The sequence below is a fragment of the Loxodonta africana genome, chromosome 21 (assembly GCF_030014295.1).
Source record: "Loxodonta africana isolate mLoxAfr1 chromosome 21, mLoxAfr1.hap2, whole genome shotgun sequence".
Taxonomy (NCBI): Eukaryota; Metazoa; Chordata; class Mammalia; order Proboscidea; family Elephantidae; genus Loxodonta; species Loxodonta africana.
This window is the reverse complement of record NC_087362.1, coordinates 33,789,590-33,803,254: the sequence shown is the minus strand read 5'-3', so window position 1 is coordinate 33,803,254 and position 13,665 is coordinate 33,789,590. Positions and strand designations below refer to the sequence as shown.

Genomic DNA, 13,665 nt, shown 5'->3' with positions numbered 1-13,665 from the left:
GGGAAGCCTTTCTGCCTCTGTCAGCTGTGGAGGAAGGTCCTTGTCCTCAGTCTTCCCCTGGTCAAGGAGCTTCTCAGGCACAGGGACCCTGTGTCCAAACGATGCGCTCTGCTCCTGGTGCTGCTTTCTTGGTGGTATAAGGCCGCCAACTCTCTTCTTGCTTCCCTTCTCTTTTATCGCATGAGAGATAAAAGGTGGTGCAGGCCACACCTCAGGGAAATTCCCTTTACATTGGATCAGGGAGGTGACCTGAGTAACGGTGGTGTTACAAACCCACCCTAATCCTCTCAACTTAAAATTACAATCACAAAATGGAGGACAACCACACAATACTGGGAATCATGGCCTAACCAAGTTGACACATATTTTGGCGGGGGGATACAATTCAATCCATGACAGATGGGGTCTGGTGTCAGGAGAACACAAGGTGGGTTGCCTGATGTGACCTACACTCTCCCAGCCTCCCCTACAAAATATTTCTTGCTCACTGTTCCCTGCTTACTTTGTGCTGTTATGTCTCATATAACTTTCCTTTGAAACATAGCATACATGTTGGAAACGGTGCACATCGTAAGTGTCCACAGTGAACACACCCTGTAACCACCACCCAGACCAAAAATTGGAGCCTGACTAGCCCCTGAGGCCGCTGTGCCCCACCCGGTCACTGCCTGCCTAGGTGACCACTCTCCTGTCTGCCATCGCCAAAGATTAACTTGGTCTGTTTGTAGATTCATATAAATGGAATCATAATGTGTGTTCTTTTTGGGGGGTGTGGAGGGATTCTTTTTGTTGTTGTTGTTGTTGTTGAGACTATACGCAGCAAAACATACACCAATTCAATTGTTTCTACATGCATAGTTCAATGACACTGATTACATTCTTCAAGTTGTGTAACCATTCTCATCCTCCTTTTCAGAGCTGTTCCAACCCCATTAACATAAATTCACTGCCCCTAAGGTTCCTGTTTAATCTTTCGAGTTGCTGTTGTCAACTTGATCCCACCCAGATAAGACAGTTCTTAAAGGAGCATAATACTCAAGGTAGAGACATTCTTTCCTAGTTAAGCTAAACTATTTTTTGGTTTTAAGAAGACTTCAGGGGATATTTTTGATTTAAGTTTTAAAGATTATCTCAGGGCAATAGTTTTAGAGTTTCATCCAAACTTCACGGCTCCAGAATGTCTGGAGTCCATGAAAATTTGTAATGGTGTTCAACATTTACCCCCTTTTGATCGGGACTCTTCTGTAGAATCTTTGATCAAAATGTTCAATAATGGTAGCTGGGCACCATCTGGTTCTGGTCTCAGGGTAAAAGAGGCAGTTGTTCATGGAGGCACTGTGTGTTCTCTTGATCTGGCATTTATTTTGATCACTATAATGTTTGTGAGATTTATCCAAGTTCTTGCATAAGTTTTTTCATTCTCTGTGTAGTCTGTGAAAGCTCTCTACAAACATATGGATTATGAATGAGAAATATGTATTTTATATATGCAAATTTCTATGTATCCATAATTGTCATGCATTTTGTATATATTATGTATATAATCCACTGCCCTTGAGTTGATTCCAACTCATAGCTACCCTATAGGGCAGAGCAGGACTGTCTCATAGAGTTTCCTAGGCTGTAATCTTTTTGTTTTTTTTTGTAAGCCCACGGAAGGCAGGGCCTGATTTATTTGCTTCCTGTGGTCAGGCCAGGTGAGCACTCAAATTTTTTCTTTTTTGAGGTTATTATTATTATTTTTTTATTGTACTGCAGAAGAAGGTTACAGAACAAACTAGTTGTTCATTAAACAGTTAGTACACATATTGTTTTATGACATTAGTTAACAACCCTGTGACATGTCAGCACTCTCCCTTCTCAACCCTGGGTTCCCTATTACCAGCTTTCCTGTTCCCTCCTGCCTTCTAGTCCTTGCCACCGGGCTGGTGTGCCCCTTTAGTCTCATTTTGTTTTATGGGCCTGTCCAGTCTTTGGCTGAAGGGTGAACCTCAGGAGTGGCTTCGTTACTGAGCTAAAATGGTGTCCGGGGGCGATATTCTTGGAGTTTCTCCAATCTCCGTCAGGCCAGTAAGTCTGGTCTTTTTTCGTGAGTTAGAATTTTGTTCTACATTTCTCTCTAGCTCTGTCCAGGACCCTATCAGAGCAGCCGTGGTGGTAGCCGGGCACCATCTAGTTGTACTGGACTCTGGCTGAGGCTGTGATAGTTGTGGTCCCTTAGTCCTTTGGACTAATCTTTCCCTTGTGTCTTTAGTTTTCTTCATCCTTCCTTGCTCCCGAAGGGGTGAGACCAGTGGAGTATCTTAGAAGGCTGCTCAAAGGCTTTTAAGACCCCAGATACTACTCACCAAAGCAGAACGCAGAACATTTTCTTTATAAACTATGTTATGCCAGTTGAGCTAGATGTTCCCCAACACCATGGTCCCCCACTGGCTGTAATCTTTATGGAAGCAGACTGCCGCATCTTTCTCCCACAGAGGACTGGAGGGTTAGAACTGCTAACCTTTTTATTAGCAGCCCAGCACTTAACCACCTCACCACCGGGGCTGCTTATTATATATGTAGTTCATATATGTGTGTATGTATATATAGATAGATAGGTGCACAACATACAAACTGTTCTCCCGCAAATATACCAAGATTCATGTATGCTTTTTGCTGTTGATGGCTTTGAGTCATTTGGGTTTGGGGCTATCATAAGGGAAACGGTATCTTTTAAACCTCAGAGCGGCCCTCTAGGCAGGTTCTGCTAGGCTCTCCCTTTTCTACGCCGCCGGAAGGCGGGGACTCAGAGAGGTGCAGGGCCCGCCCGCGGTGCACAGCTCTGAGGGGCGGCGCAGGGGCTCTAACGCCGCCGCCGCCACCACCGCCCCCGTCTCTCCGCCCGCCCCGCAGGCCGAGGAGCTGAGCGCGCTGGGGCCCGGCCCCCGGCAGCCCCGCGCCGACCGCTGCCCGCCGCCCCCACGCCTGCTGCCCCCCGGCGCCTGCCAGGCCGTGCGCTGCCAGGCCGACGCCGACTGCCCGCGCCACAAGCGCTGCTGCTACAACGGCTGCGTCTACGCCTGCCTGGAGGCAGTGCCACCCCCTCCGGGTAGGTACCACCGTCGGGTCTGAGGCAGAGGGAGCCGGCCTGGGATTACCTGGACCACCTGGGCGGGTCACTTCACCTCTCCGTGCCTCCTCATTGCTTCACCTGTGGGAACAAGTAGTGGCTCACTGAGCCGGCGCCCTAGCTGGGTATATGAGTTGCCTGCTGTGTGCCGGGCACTCCGCCTGCCTCGGATACCTACAGTCTCGGAAACACCCAGTCCAGGGAAAATGTCACCTGCACTCCACCTGCCCTCAGGTGTCTACAGTCCAGGAAACAGCCAATCCAGGGAGGGGAGGGGGTGAGGTTTCTCATCGAAATCCAGATTTCTGGCTTTCTTGAACATACAGGGCTACATTCCCTGGCAGCCCTGGCTCCAGCCTCAAGTGTCCCCCCACAGGCTGCGGGCCCTCGTTCCCTCACTGATGAAGGAGGGGGCAGGGGAGGCTTAGTGGTCCAGAGGGGGTGTGCCCCAGAGGGGAGGGGAGGCTTAGCAGTCCAGAGGGGGTGTGCCCCAGAGGGGAGGGGAGGCTTAGTGGTCCAGAGCCGGTGTGCCCCGGAGAGGAGGGGAGGCTTAGCAGTCCAGAGGAGGTGTGCCCCAGAGAGGAGGTGGGGAGGCTTAGCAGTCTAGAGGGGTGTGCCCCAGGGAGGGGGTGTGCAGAGTCCAGCTGGTTACTTCCTCACCTCTCCTCACCTGTACAGCAGGCCTGGAGATGCTCACACACAAACATCTCCAGGTGTCCAGCCCTGCTTCCAGAGCACATAACCAATAGGACTTTTTGTGTGTGTATGTGTGTGTGTGATGCAAATTGCAAATCTCTGTGGGAGAAACAGTCCCCAGTGATTCCTCTCTGCAGGAAGGAATTCAGATTCCTTTTGGAGAAGAGGGTTTGGGCGGGGAGGGAGAGGAGCCTGTGGGGACACTGAGGGAGGCAGGAGGGACAGCTATCCCCTGCCCCCACCAAAAAGGCTCCCCTAAGTTGGGTAGGGAAAACCTGGTGGCATAGTGGTTAAGAGCTGGAGGTGCTAACCAAAAGGTCAGCAGTTCGAATCCACCGAGCACTCACTGGAAACTCTAGGGGGCAGTTCTACTCTGTCCTATAGGGATGCTATGAGTCAGAATCAACTCGATGGCAACCTTTTTTTTTTTTTTTTTGGTTAAGGGGGGAGTACTTGTGCACTGCACAGAAGCACTTGCCCAGGTGAGGCCAAGATGAGGCTGCAGTTCCACCTACAGTCTTTATCCAATTCTGGGGCCCTGTCTCAGCCCAGAGGAAGAGTCACCTTTTTGACCTGGCCACCCAGAGGGAAGCACTTGTATGTGTTTCTTCCACCAGAAGGGCCACCATTCTGCTTTTTCTGAAGCTTTTTAGGGGCTGGAGCCCTGGTGGTGTAGTGATTAAGAGCTTGGCTGCTTAACCTAAAAGGTCAGCACATCAAATCCACCAGCTGCTCTTTGGAAACCTTATGGGGCAGTTCTGCTCTGTCCTATAGGGTCGCTATGAGTGGGAACTGACTCTACATCAGCAGGGTTTTTTGGCTTTTCTTAGGGGCTAGCCTGGCCCTCAGCACCCGCCCTGTCCTTGGCCAAGAGGTCTTGCTCAAAATGTGTTGTGGGTTGTAATTATGAATATTATTAAAGGTACCGAGTCTTTTGTCATCGCTGTGACCTCACCCCAAAGAAAACAAAGTGTGGTCATTCTTGCCTGTCTTCCACGCTCCTCCTCGGCCTTGGGAGAAAGGTTGGGATCACATTCTCAGACACCTTTGTAATGAAGGCGCAAGGCACCTCCCGCCTCTCACCAAAAAGCGCTGCCCAAAGAGGCTGTATTATCTGAGGGCTTGTCACCAGGCAGAACTGGCTCCTCTGTTGTTTCAGTGTCCATGCGGTGAGCGATCATCTTTATAATCATCTTTTTAAAGAAAAAGCTAATGAACATTCCTACTAGTACCCATCTATGACTTTAAAAGTTACCAAATAGTACACCGACCTCTTTATTTTTGTTGTATTTCACAGTCAAACTCAAGCAGGGATCACAAATATGATCTCAGACATGTCTTATTTGATCTCCAAAATGCCAAATTTAAAAAAAATTATTTGACAACATTTATAAGTGAGTAGACTTATATTTTAAAAATCCAGATTTATAGGTTTTTTGGTTTTTATCCGTAGTTCTTAGAACATTGGCGGTTAGAGCTACAGCTGCTAACCAAAAGGTCAGCAGTTCAGATCCACCAGGCGCTCCTTGGAAACCCTATGGGACAGTTCTACTCTGTCCTATAGGGTCATTATGAGTCGGAATCAACTCAATGGCAATGGGCCACAGGTTAGAACATTGGCAGTGGCTGGCCAGGGCTAAACAGCAGCTAATTCATTCAAACTGAAAACTCTCTCTAGTTTGCCACAGTCCCTACCTGGCCTGCTTTAGTCGTTTATGTCACCTACCTGTCCCCTGGAGGCATATGAGTTTTCAACCCCTGCTTTGGTTTTCTGAAGGTGTCCAAAGCTACTGCTTCAGCAACTCTTCCTATTAAAAATGTATTGGTTAGTTAGCAAGCTATGCTGCTGTAACAAAAAGACCCACAAATATAGGGTCCAGCCTATTAGACACTGACTTCTCTTTCGGTTAAGAGTCCAGAGGTAGGCAGGCAGCCTGTGGCATGAGCGGGTCTGCTCCACAGAGTCATCCAGGGACCCAAGGTCCTTCCATCTTGTTGTTCTACAGTCTGAGAAATGCCCTTGTGCTCATGGTCAGAGTGGCTCCCAGCCACAGGGAGACGGCAGGAGAGGGAGGGGAGGAAACAGCCATCAGTTCAAGGGCAAGACAGGAAGTTGCATCATCAGTTCTGCTCACCTCCTGTTGGCCAGAACTTAGTCACATGGCCACACGTAGCTGCAAGAGAGACTGGGAAGCAGAGTTTCTAGCTTAGTGGCCAGTGCCCAGCTGAAACGCAGAGGTTTTGTTTCTAAAAGGAAGAAGGGGTAAGCTATGCTGGGGAAGCATAGTGGTTTCTCCCACAAGGAGCCTTCATGTTTTGTCACAAAATGTAGGCTCCCCATCCCCAAAGCTGGAGCACTTCTCAGCTGCATGATGGGAGCCTGGATTTACCACGTCTTGTATTAGTCTTAGACTGGCTGGTGCAGCCGAAACCTCGATGGCTTGGTGGCAACGGCTGGCTCCTTGATGGTCCCGAGGAGATCTTGCAAGGTACCTGGATGGGAAGGCCCAGACCTGATGTAAGAGCCAGACCTCCTTCCCGGGCTGCTCTCAGCAAACTGAGAGCCAGGGGGCCACCTCTGGCCCCTCAGCCAAGCACGCTGCCCTCTGTGACCCTCCCCTGCCAACACAGAAGGGCTGAGGTTGGGGGCCGGGCCAGGTTCTCAGAGTCCCCAGTACAAAGGGATTTGGAGTTTCCCTAAGAATGGGGCCTCCTTGCAGGAGAGAAGGGGTGACGTTGGTTTTCAGAATCCCTAAAATCACATGTAGGGGTTCACTACTTTATAGTGATGAGGCCTTCTTCTGGGTGGGGTGGGGAGCAGTTTCTGAAAGGAATAGCATGCAGACCCGGGGCCCAGAGAGTTCCAGAGGTGTGAGTGTGTCTGTGTGTGTGCAGCCGTGCTTGTGACTGTGCACAAATCTGTGTGCATGACTGTGTCCACTAGGGTGTGCACATGTCCTGCAACTGTGTGGCTTTCCTGTGGCTGTGGTCTGAGGATTTGTCCATCTGTGTACGTGTATAGGTGTATGACTGCACATACGAGTGTGTCTGTGTGAGAGTATATATGTATTTCTGCAGCTTTGTGTCTGAGGATTTGTGTGAGGCTGTGTGTATGCATATGTGAACATATGTGAGTGTGGGAGGATTTGAACATGTGTGTATGTGTGGCTGTATGTGTGAACATGGGTATTTGTGTGTAGTTGTATGTGTGTGTGTCAAGATTTGTGTGTGCTGGTGAACATGTGTGTATGTGTGTGACTGCGTGAGTATATTATCTGCGAGTGTTGGAATTTGAGTGTGAACATGTGTGTGTGTGTGTGTGTCACTGTGAATGCATGTATGTACATATATGTGTATGGGGTAAATATGTGTACATGTCTGACTGTGTGACTGTATATGTGTGTGTCAGGATTTGTGTGTGGGGTGAATATATGTGTATGTGTATGGCTGTCTGCATGAGTGTGCCAGGATTGCGTGTGTGATTCTGTGTGTGTCAGTGTGCATGGGAGGGCATGTTTGGGAGCATCCGGCTTCAGACGTGTATGTGCGTGCGTGTGAACCCCTGTGAGTGAGACCCGAGGCCCAGCCTAGGATCTGGGGTGCAGCTGGGTGGCATCCCCCTGGGCGGGTATACCTTACTGCCCCAGCAGGCCCTGTGACCCTGGCATGTGTGTCCCCTCTGCAGCAGAGGCATGCAGCACCACCGAGGATGGAGCTGAGCCACTGCTGTGTCCCACGGGCTACGAGTGCCACATCTTGAGCCCAGGTGACATGGCCGAGGGCATCCCCAACCGCGGGCAGTGTGTCAAGCAGCGTCGGCAGACAGGTGAGTGTAGGTATCCCTGCCCAGCCCCCACTCTCCCCTGACCCCCTGTCTGGGACACTTGCCCCAAGAACACCCACCGGCACCCTCAGTCTGACCAGAGTTCTTCCAGTCAACCCACTGCCTGGAGCCTTCCCCAAACCCTCTGCCCTTTCCTTCCCAGGCCTGGGTGTGACACAGGCCCTCAAGTCAACAGACTGGCTTCAGCTCCCAGCTCTGCCACTTCCTAGCTGGGTGACCTTGGGCTCAATGGCTTCATATCTCTGAGCCTCAGTTTCCTCATCTGTACAATGGCTTCCTTCATGCTGTTTTGGGAATTGAGATCATACATGTAAGCCTTCAGAGCAGAGCCAGGCAGTAGTAGGTACTCAGGAAACACTGGATATTTTATATTTATCTATATATCTATTTGGAGTTCCAGGGGCACAATGGTTAAGAGCTACAGCTGCTAACTGAAAGGTTGACAGTTCAAATCCACCAGTCACTCCTTCGAAACCCTATGAGGCAGCTCTACTCTGTCCTATAGGGTCACTATGAGTTGGAATCGACTCCACAGCCACGAGTTTGGTTGTAGTTGTTGTTGTTTTTAAATGTATCTATTTAGGAATTTCTGGGTGGCACAAACAGTTAATGCACTCAAGTGCTAACAGAAAGACTGGAGTTTCGAGTCCACCCAGAGGTGCCTCAGAGGAAAGGTTTGGTGATCTACTTCTGAAAAATCAGCCACTGACAACCCTAAGGAGCACACTTCTACGGTAACTCACAGGGGGTCACCATGAGTTGGAGTTTGACACTACTGATGACTACCATTAGTTGAGCACCTTGTAAATGGTCTCTTTAAGCTTTGCTGCTAGCCTGCCAGAGGAGAATGACACCCAGGAGGCGGGGTGGGGTATGCTTCAGCATACGGGCTCAGAATCACCAAAATAGACTAAAATCCTGTAGCTTCCTCCTGAGTGGCCTTGGACAGGTAGGCTTAGTGTCTTCACGTGTAAAATAGAGGAGATGATGGTAATTACTTTCGGGGTACTTTGAATGAGGGAATACCTATCTTTTCTCAGGGTCTCAGTGAATGTGCCCCTCCGCCACGTCTGTCTTATGGTGGAGGGTGGACTTGGGATCCGGAACTTGTCCAGACACACACAGCTAAGAAGGGGCAGAGGTGGAATTCTGAGCCATCTACCTGCTCCAAAGCCTGTGCGTGTGTGTGTGCGCGCGTGCGCGTGTGTCTGCGTGTGCGTGTGTGTGTGTGTGTGTGATCTTTCCCTTCCACTGCAGTGATTCCAACCTTCCCAATGGAAATGTAAGGGAAATTCCCTCTGGCCTTGTCCGCAGAGGGCTGTCACTTAGCAATAATTGCTGGTAATTATACAAGAGTTGGGAAACTTGTTGAATGCTACCAAATTGCTTGGATCAACAGTCTCAGGGGAGGGTTGGAGCACTCACATCCCAAGTCCCTGTTACCAAGGATGAAGCCTTTTATTTAAGGCTTATTACTTGAAGTAATTTCAAACTCACAGAAAAAGTGCAAGAATAGTACCTTGGACCCTTCACCATGTTCATCAGTTGTTAAAATCTTGTCACATTTGCTCTCTCATTCTCTCTCGCACGTATTTCTTTTCCTGAATCATTTGAAACTAAGTTGCAGATCTCATGCCCACACCTAATTTGCGAGTCTCCCCTGAGAGTCTGCCTCTGAAGAGTGCCTACGGTCATTCATGTTTGAAAGTCGACCAGACACGTGAGGGGTTCACGTCTTTCACAACAGGAAAACGAACACGGACACGCACAGTCTTACTTTTCAGAGAGTAGGGTCAGGAGGAATCAGTGCATTTTCCAAGTGAGTTTCAGGTCACTCGGAAGCTGAGTGCCAGGGCCGAGATCTGGGAGACTGTCCCACCTCTGACAAAGTGGCTTTTCTAGGAGGCTTCACTGGAAAAATAAAGTGGAACTCAGGCAACCATAAGCAGGAGGAAACTCACTGTGTGCAAATGAAAGGTTTGGTGAATAAATGAGATTTGGCCAAGGAAGAAGGAGCCCTGGTGGCGCAGGGGTTAAGCGCTCGGCTGCAAACTGAAAAATTGATGGTTTGAACCCACCAGCCTCTCTGCAGGAGAAAGATTTGGCAGTCTACTTCCATAAAGATTACAGTCTTGGGAACCCTATGGGGCAGTTCTACTCTGCTATAAGGTCACTATGAGTCAGAACTGACTTGAAGGCAACTGTGTGGTTTTCTGGTTTGGAGGTCAAGGAGGATGCCCAGTTTCCACAGGTAACTCTGTCTCCGTCCTGTGGCATTATGAGGCAGAATCCAAGCCCAGGAGTTGGAAGGAGGGGGCAGAAATATTTCCAAGACCCACTCAATAGCTCTAGCGTTTGCCTTTGGAAAATATTGTTGCTGCCGTAGCTGACAGGCAGTCACCCCGAGGGTGTGGATCAGCTCTGTTGAGTTTTGGCACCTTGTAAAATAAATGTCAGTGCTGCGCCTAAAACACCCTGATGATTTTTAGTGTGGCCACAAAACAGAAGAAAAACAAAATGTCCAGCTATTGCATAAATATGATTGATGAACGACGAAGCAGAGAAGACGAAGCTGCTGCACTGAGAACAAGAACGAGAAGCAGGGGTGGATTGCGGATGAGACACACTGTGTGTTGTCAGGTGTTTCCACCTTCCCACCAATGCTTTACTGCTATAATAGGGTGGGGACTGGGGAAAGAGGTGAGGGTTAATGACAAGCAATAGTGGGAATTACGTGGTGGAAATTCATATGATGTTTGAGACATGAAATTGCCAACAATTTACCACTTTTTACATACAAAAATAGTGATTTCATATGGTTCCACCTACATATAGATGCTTTAAAGGAAATTATTTCTTTTAATCCTCACAGTAACTTTAAGAGATACTAATTTTATGCCCATTTTCTGTGGAGAAAACTAAGACTCACAGATGATTAGTGAAGCGGTGGAATAAAGATTCATACTCAATAGTTACTTTCTCACTCGTAGTCGTTCTGTTACTTTCTTTTCGAATGGACTCAAGAAAGTACCCTTCATTCCCCATGCAAATTTTGATCCACCAATCTATCTATCCAGCCATCCATCCATCCAGTCTCTTTCATTCATCCATTCCTCCATCCAATCACCTATCCATCCATCCACCCAATCATCCAACCATCCATTCAATCATTCAACCACCCATCCATCTATCCTTCCATTCATCCATTCTTCCATGCACCCAACATATCCTTATCAAGAATTTTGTGATGACGTTTGCTGAACAACGTGTTGAAATTTTGCTTCCTATTCGCCTGTTAAGGCAGCAGTTCCCAAACTTTTTGGTCTCACAATTTCTTTACACTCTTAAAAATTGTTGAGAAGCCCAAAGAGCTTTTCTTTATGTGGGTTATAACTATGGACATTTAATGTATGGGAAATTAAAGCTGAGACTATCTCATTATCTGACATTTCACATTTATGACAATAGTAAAAAAATCTACTATCCAACTATTTTGAGCATTAACGACATACATCTGGCAGTTAACAAACGCCAACACGTGAAGCAAGAGTAATACTGGCTTTGATGGTTAAGTTTATGTGTCAACTTGCATGGGCCATGATGTTCAGTGGTTTGGTAGTTATGTAACGATGTAATTTGGCAGTTATTCACGATGTAGTCATCCTCCATTTTGTGATCTGATGTGGTTATCCCTCGTTTTCCCATAACACCAATTTTGCGTAACAGCCTGGTCTTGAGAACCTAACCATGTTGTCAAATGAAGAGAGGGTGTATTTATGTATTAATTCATTTAAAAATAGCAATCATTATATATTATTACATATTAAACTAGCAATAACATTTTATTAAAGATAACTGTATTTTCTGAAACCAAAAGAAATAGTGAGAAGATTGGCGTTGTCTCACATTTGCACAACTCTCTTTAAAAAGTAAATGACAGCTGGGTTCTCATATCTTCTTTTGCTTTCATGCAGCTGAGGTGTCACGGGTCATGAAGCTTCTGGAATATCCCACTCTACACACATAAAAGTGAAAGGAAAAAACACATGTAGCTTCTTAGCATTGTTATGAATATAGTTTTGGCCTTATAAACACCCTCAAAGGGAGTTTTACAGCTTTAAGAAATTCTCTCATTTATTTTCCAGATGGAAGATTCCTACGACATAAATTTCACAGAGAATATCCAGGTAAAGGAAGGAATCATTCTTTCTTTGCAGAGGGCGCTAGAAAGGGCAGTGAGCATTTCTTCGGTGAAGAGGAAAATAAAAACCTGTTAAAAAGCCTGTGAGAATGCTGCAGTCTGAAGCTGCTATAAAGCAGAATGGTCATGTTCTCCCCAATTGCTCTCATGCCATCAGATGGCACTTTGGGGTGAGGAGGTAGGTGCCCAAGATGCTTCTATTGTGAAAATCTGTCCTCTACCCTGAACATTCCTCTCAGTGGCATCTAACATGGGCAAGGGACATTCCAGATTGCAGACAGGGAGGGCTCTGAGGGGAGCAAGACCTGACTCCAGACCTGGGAACGGACTGGATATCTAGACAGGTGACCAAGACTGGGACTGAGGCAGCAGCTTGGGCTGAGACTTAGGGGATGAAATGGAGACCAGGACAGGGAAATGAAAAAGACGCCCTGTTGTTTGATGATGGGAGCCAGAGAGGGGCTCACAGTAAACATGGCCTCATGCTGAACCTCAGAACCTGGGGCTGGACATGCTTAAGTCCCTCCTGATCTGAGTCAGGAAATTGGAAAATATGGGTGACACTATCCTTCCTCCTTCCATCGATCCACCCAGTCATCTATTCAATCACGCATCCATCTATCCATCCACTCACCTGTCCTTCCTTCCTTCTTTCCATCCAGTCGTCTATCCGATCATCCAGTCATCCACCTTTTCTTTCTTCCTCCTTCCTTCCATCCGTCCATCCATCCACCCATCCATTCATCCAGCATGTCTTTACAAGAATTCGCAGCACACATCTACAAGCATTACTCTTCATTCTGTGCTAGAGATCGAGGCTACAGCTGTGACATGGTAGGCCCAGTTCTTGTAGCTAATATTAAGCAGAGAATGCAAACGCCAATAATGATAACAGTGATGAGGGTTACTGAGGTCACATACAGGACCTCCTGTGGGGAGGATACTGCGTCAAGGAAGGCTTCCTAAGGAGGGGACTTGAATGTCAGACTTAAGAATAAGTAAGAGTGAGCAGAGGGGACAGCATGTGTGAAAACCCTGAGGCTGGAAGTAGCTGGCCATCCCTGCAGGCCATGGGGCTTTGGTGAGCAGAGGGAAGAGGCTGCGAGTGGGTTGTCTCATTTCAGGGAGAAGGGAGGTAGAGTGCCAGGGGACAGGCCAGGCCAAGGTATTTGGGCTTCGTTTGAGAGTCACTAGAGAGCCATGGCAGGCACTGGAGCAGGGTGGACACACCTGCTCTGACAGAGGCATACTCTTTTTGCAGATGGTGACTCCAAGAATGTGGCCGAGCATGGTCGGGGCCAGCAGAGGCACGTTCAGGGAGGCAGCGGCATGCAGGTAGGCAGGGGAGGGAACGGGTCAGGGAGAGGCACAGGTTTGGGTATCAGGTGTCCTAGGTAGCTTTCATCATCAAGGTGATCAGAAGGGGCTTTATCTGCTGGTGGCATTTCACAATTCCCTTATACAGTGAAACCTGTGAGAGCCAGAACTCAACAGGACTGTCTTGTTTTTCTGGATCTCACAAGTTTCTCACCCTTGTTTGGGCACAGTCTTACCACTTTTCCAACACTCTCTATCAGTGGAAAATATTTGAGTTTTCCTTCTTTGACATGTTTCCGCCTCACGCAGGCTCCAGCTTTCCCAGGTTTTGCTGTAGTTTCAAAGTGAACATATAAGAACTTCGTGTGTGATCAGTAGCGGGAGAGTTTCTATAGCCTTTTTGCGGGGGGGGGGGGTGGGCTAAATCCAAAGCTAGACTAGGTTCAAACTTTTCTTCCCAGCTCTTTTCTCATTCCTTTTGTTGTGGATTGAATT

General features: G+C 48.0%; 1 protein-coding gene across 3 annotated transcripts in view; it reads left to right on the top strand.

The window, feature by feature from the left end:
* The window catches only part of WFDC1 (WAP four-disulfide core domain 1), a 28,965-nt gene that overhangs the window by 9,323 nt on the left and 5,977 nt on the right, over window positions 1-13,665 (top strand). For 2 of the 3 annotated variants that reach the window (XR_010318837.1, XM_003418081.4), the window contains exons 2-6: window positions 2,896-3,091; window positions 6,214-6,297; window positions 7,494-7,634; window positions 11,798-11,839; window positions 13,115-13,188. Coding sequence is in view for 2 of the 3 variants with exons in the window: in XM_003418081.4 (XP_003418129.2) it covers window positions 2,896-3,091; window positions 6,214-6,297; window positions 7,494-7,634; window positions 11,798-11,839; window positions 13,115-13,188 (537 nt within the window). In the remaining variant the exon portion in view is untranslated. The remainder of the gene's footprint in view (window positions 1-2,895; window positions 3,092-6,213; window positions 6,298-7,493; window positions 7,635-11,797; window positions 11,840-13,114; window positions 13,189-13,665) is intronic. The other variant, XM_010597825.3, reaches the window with a different exon arrangement.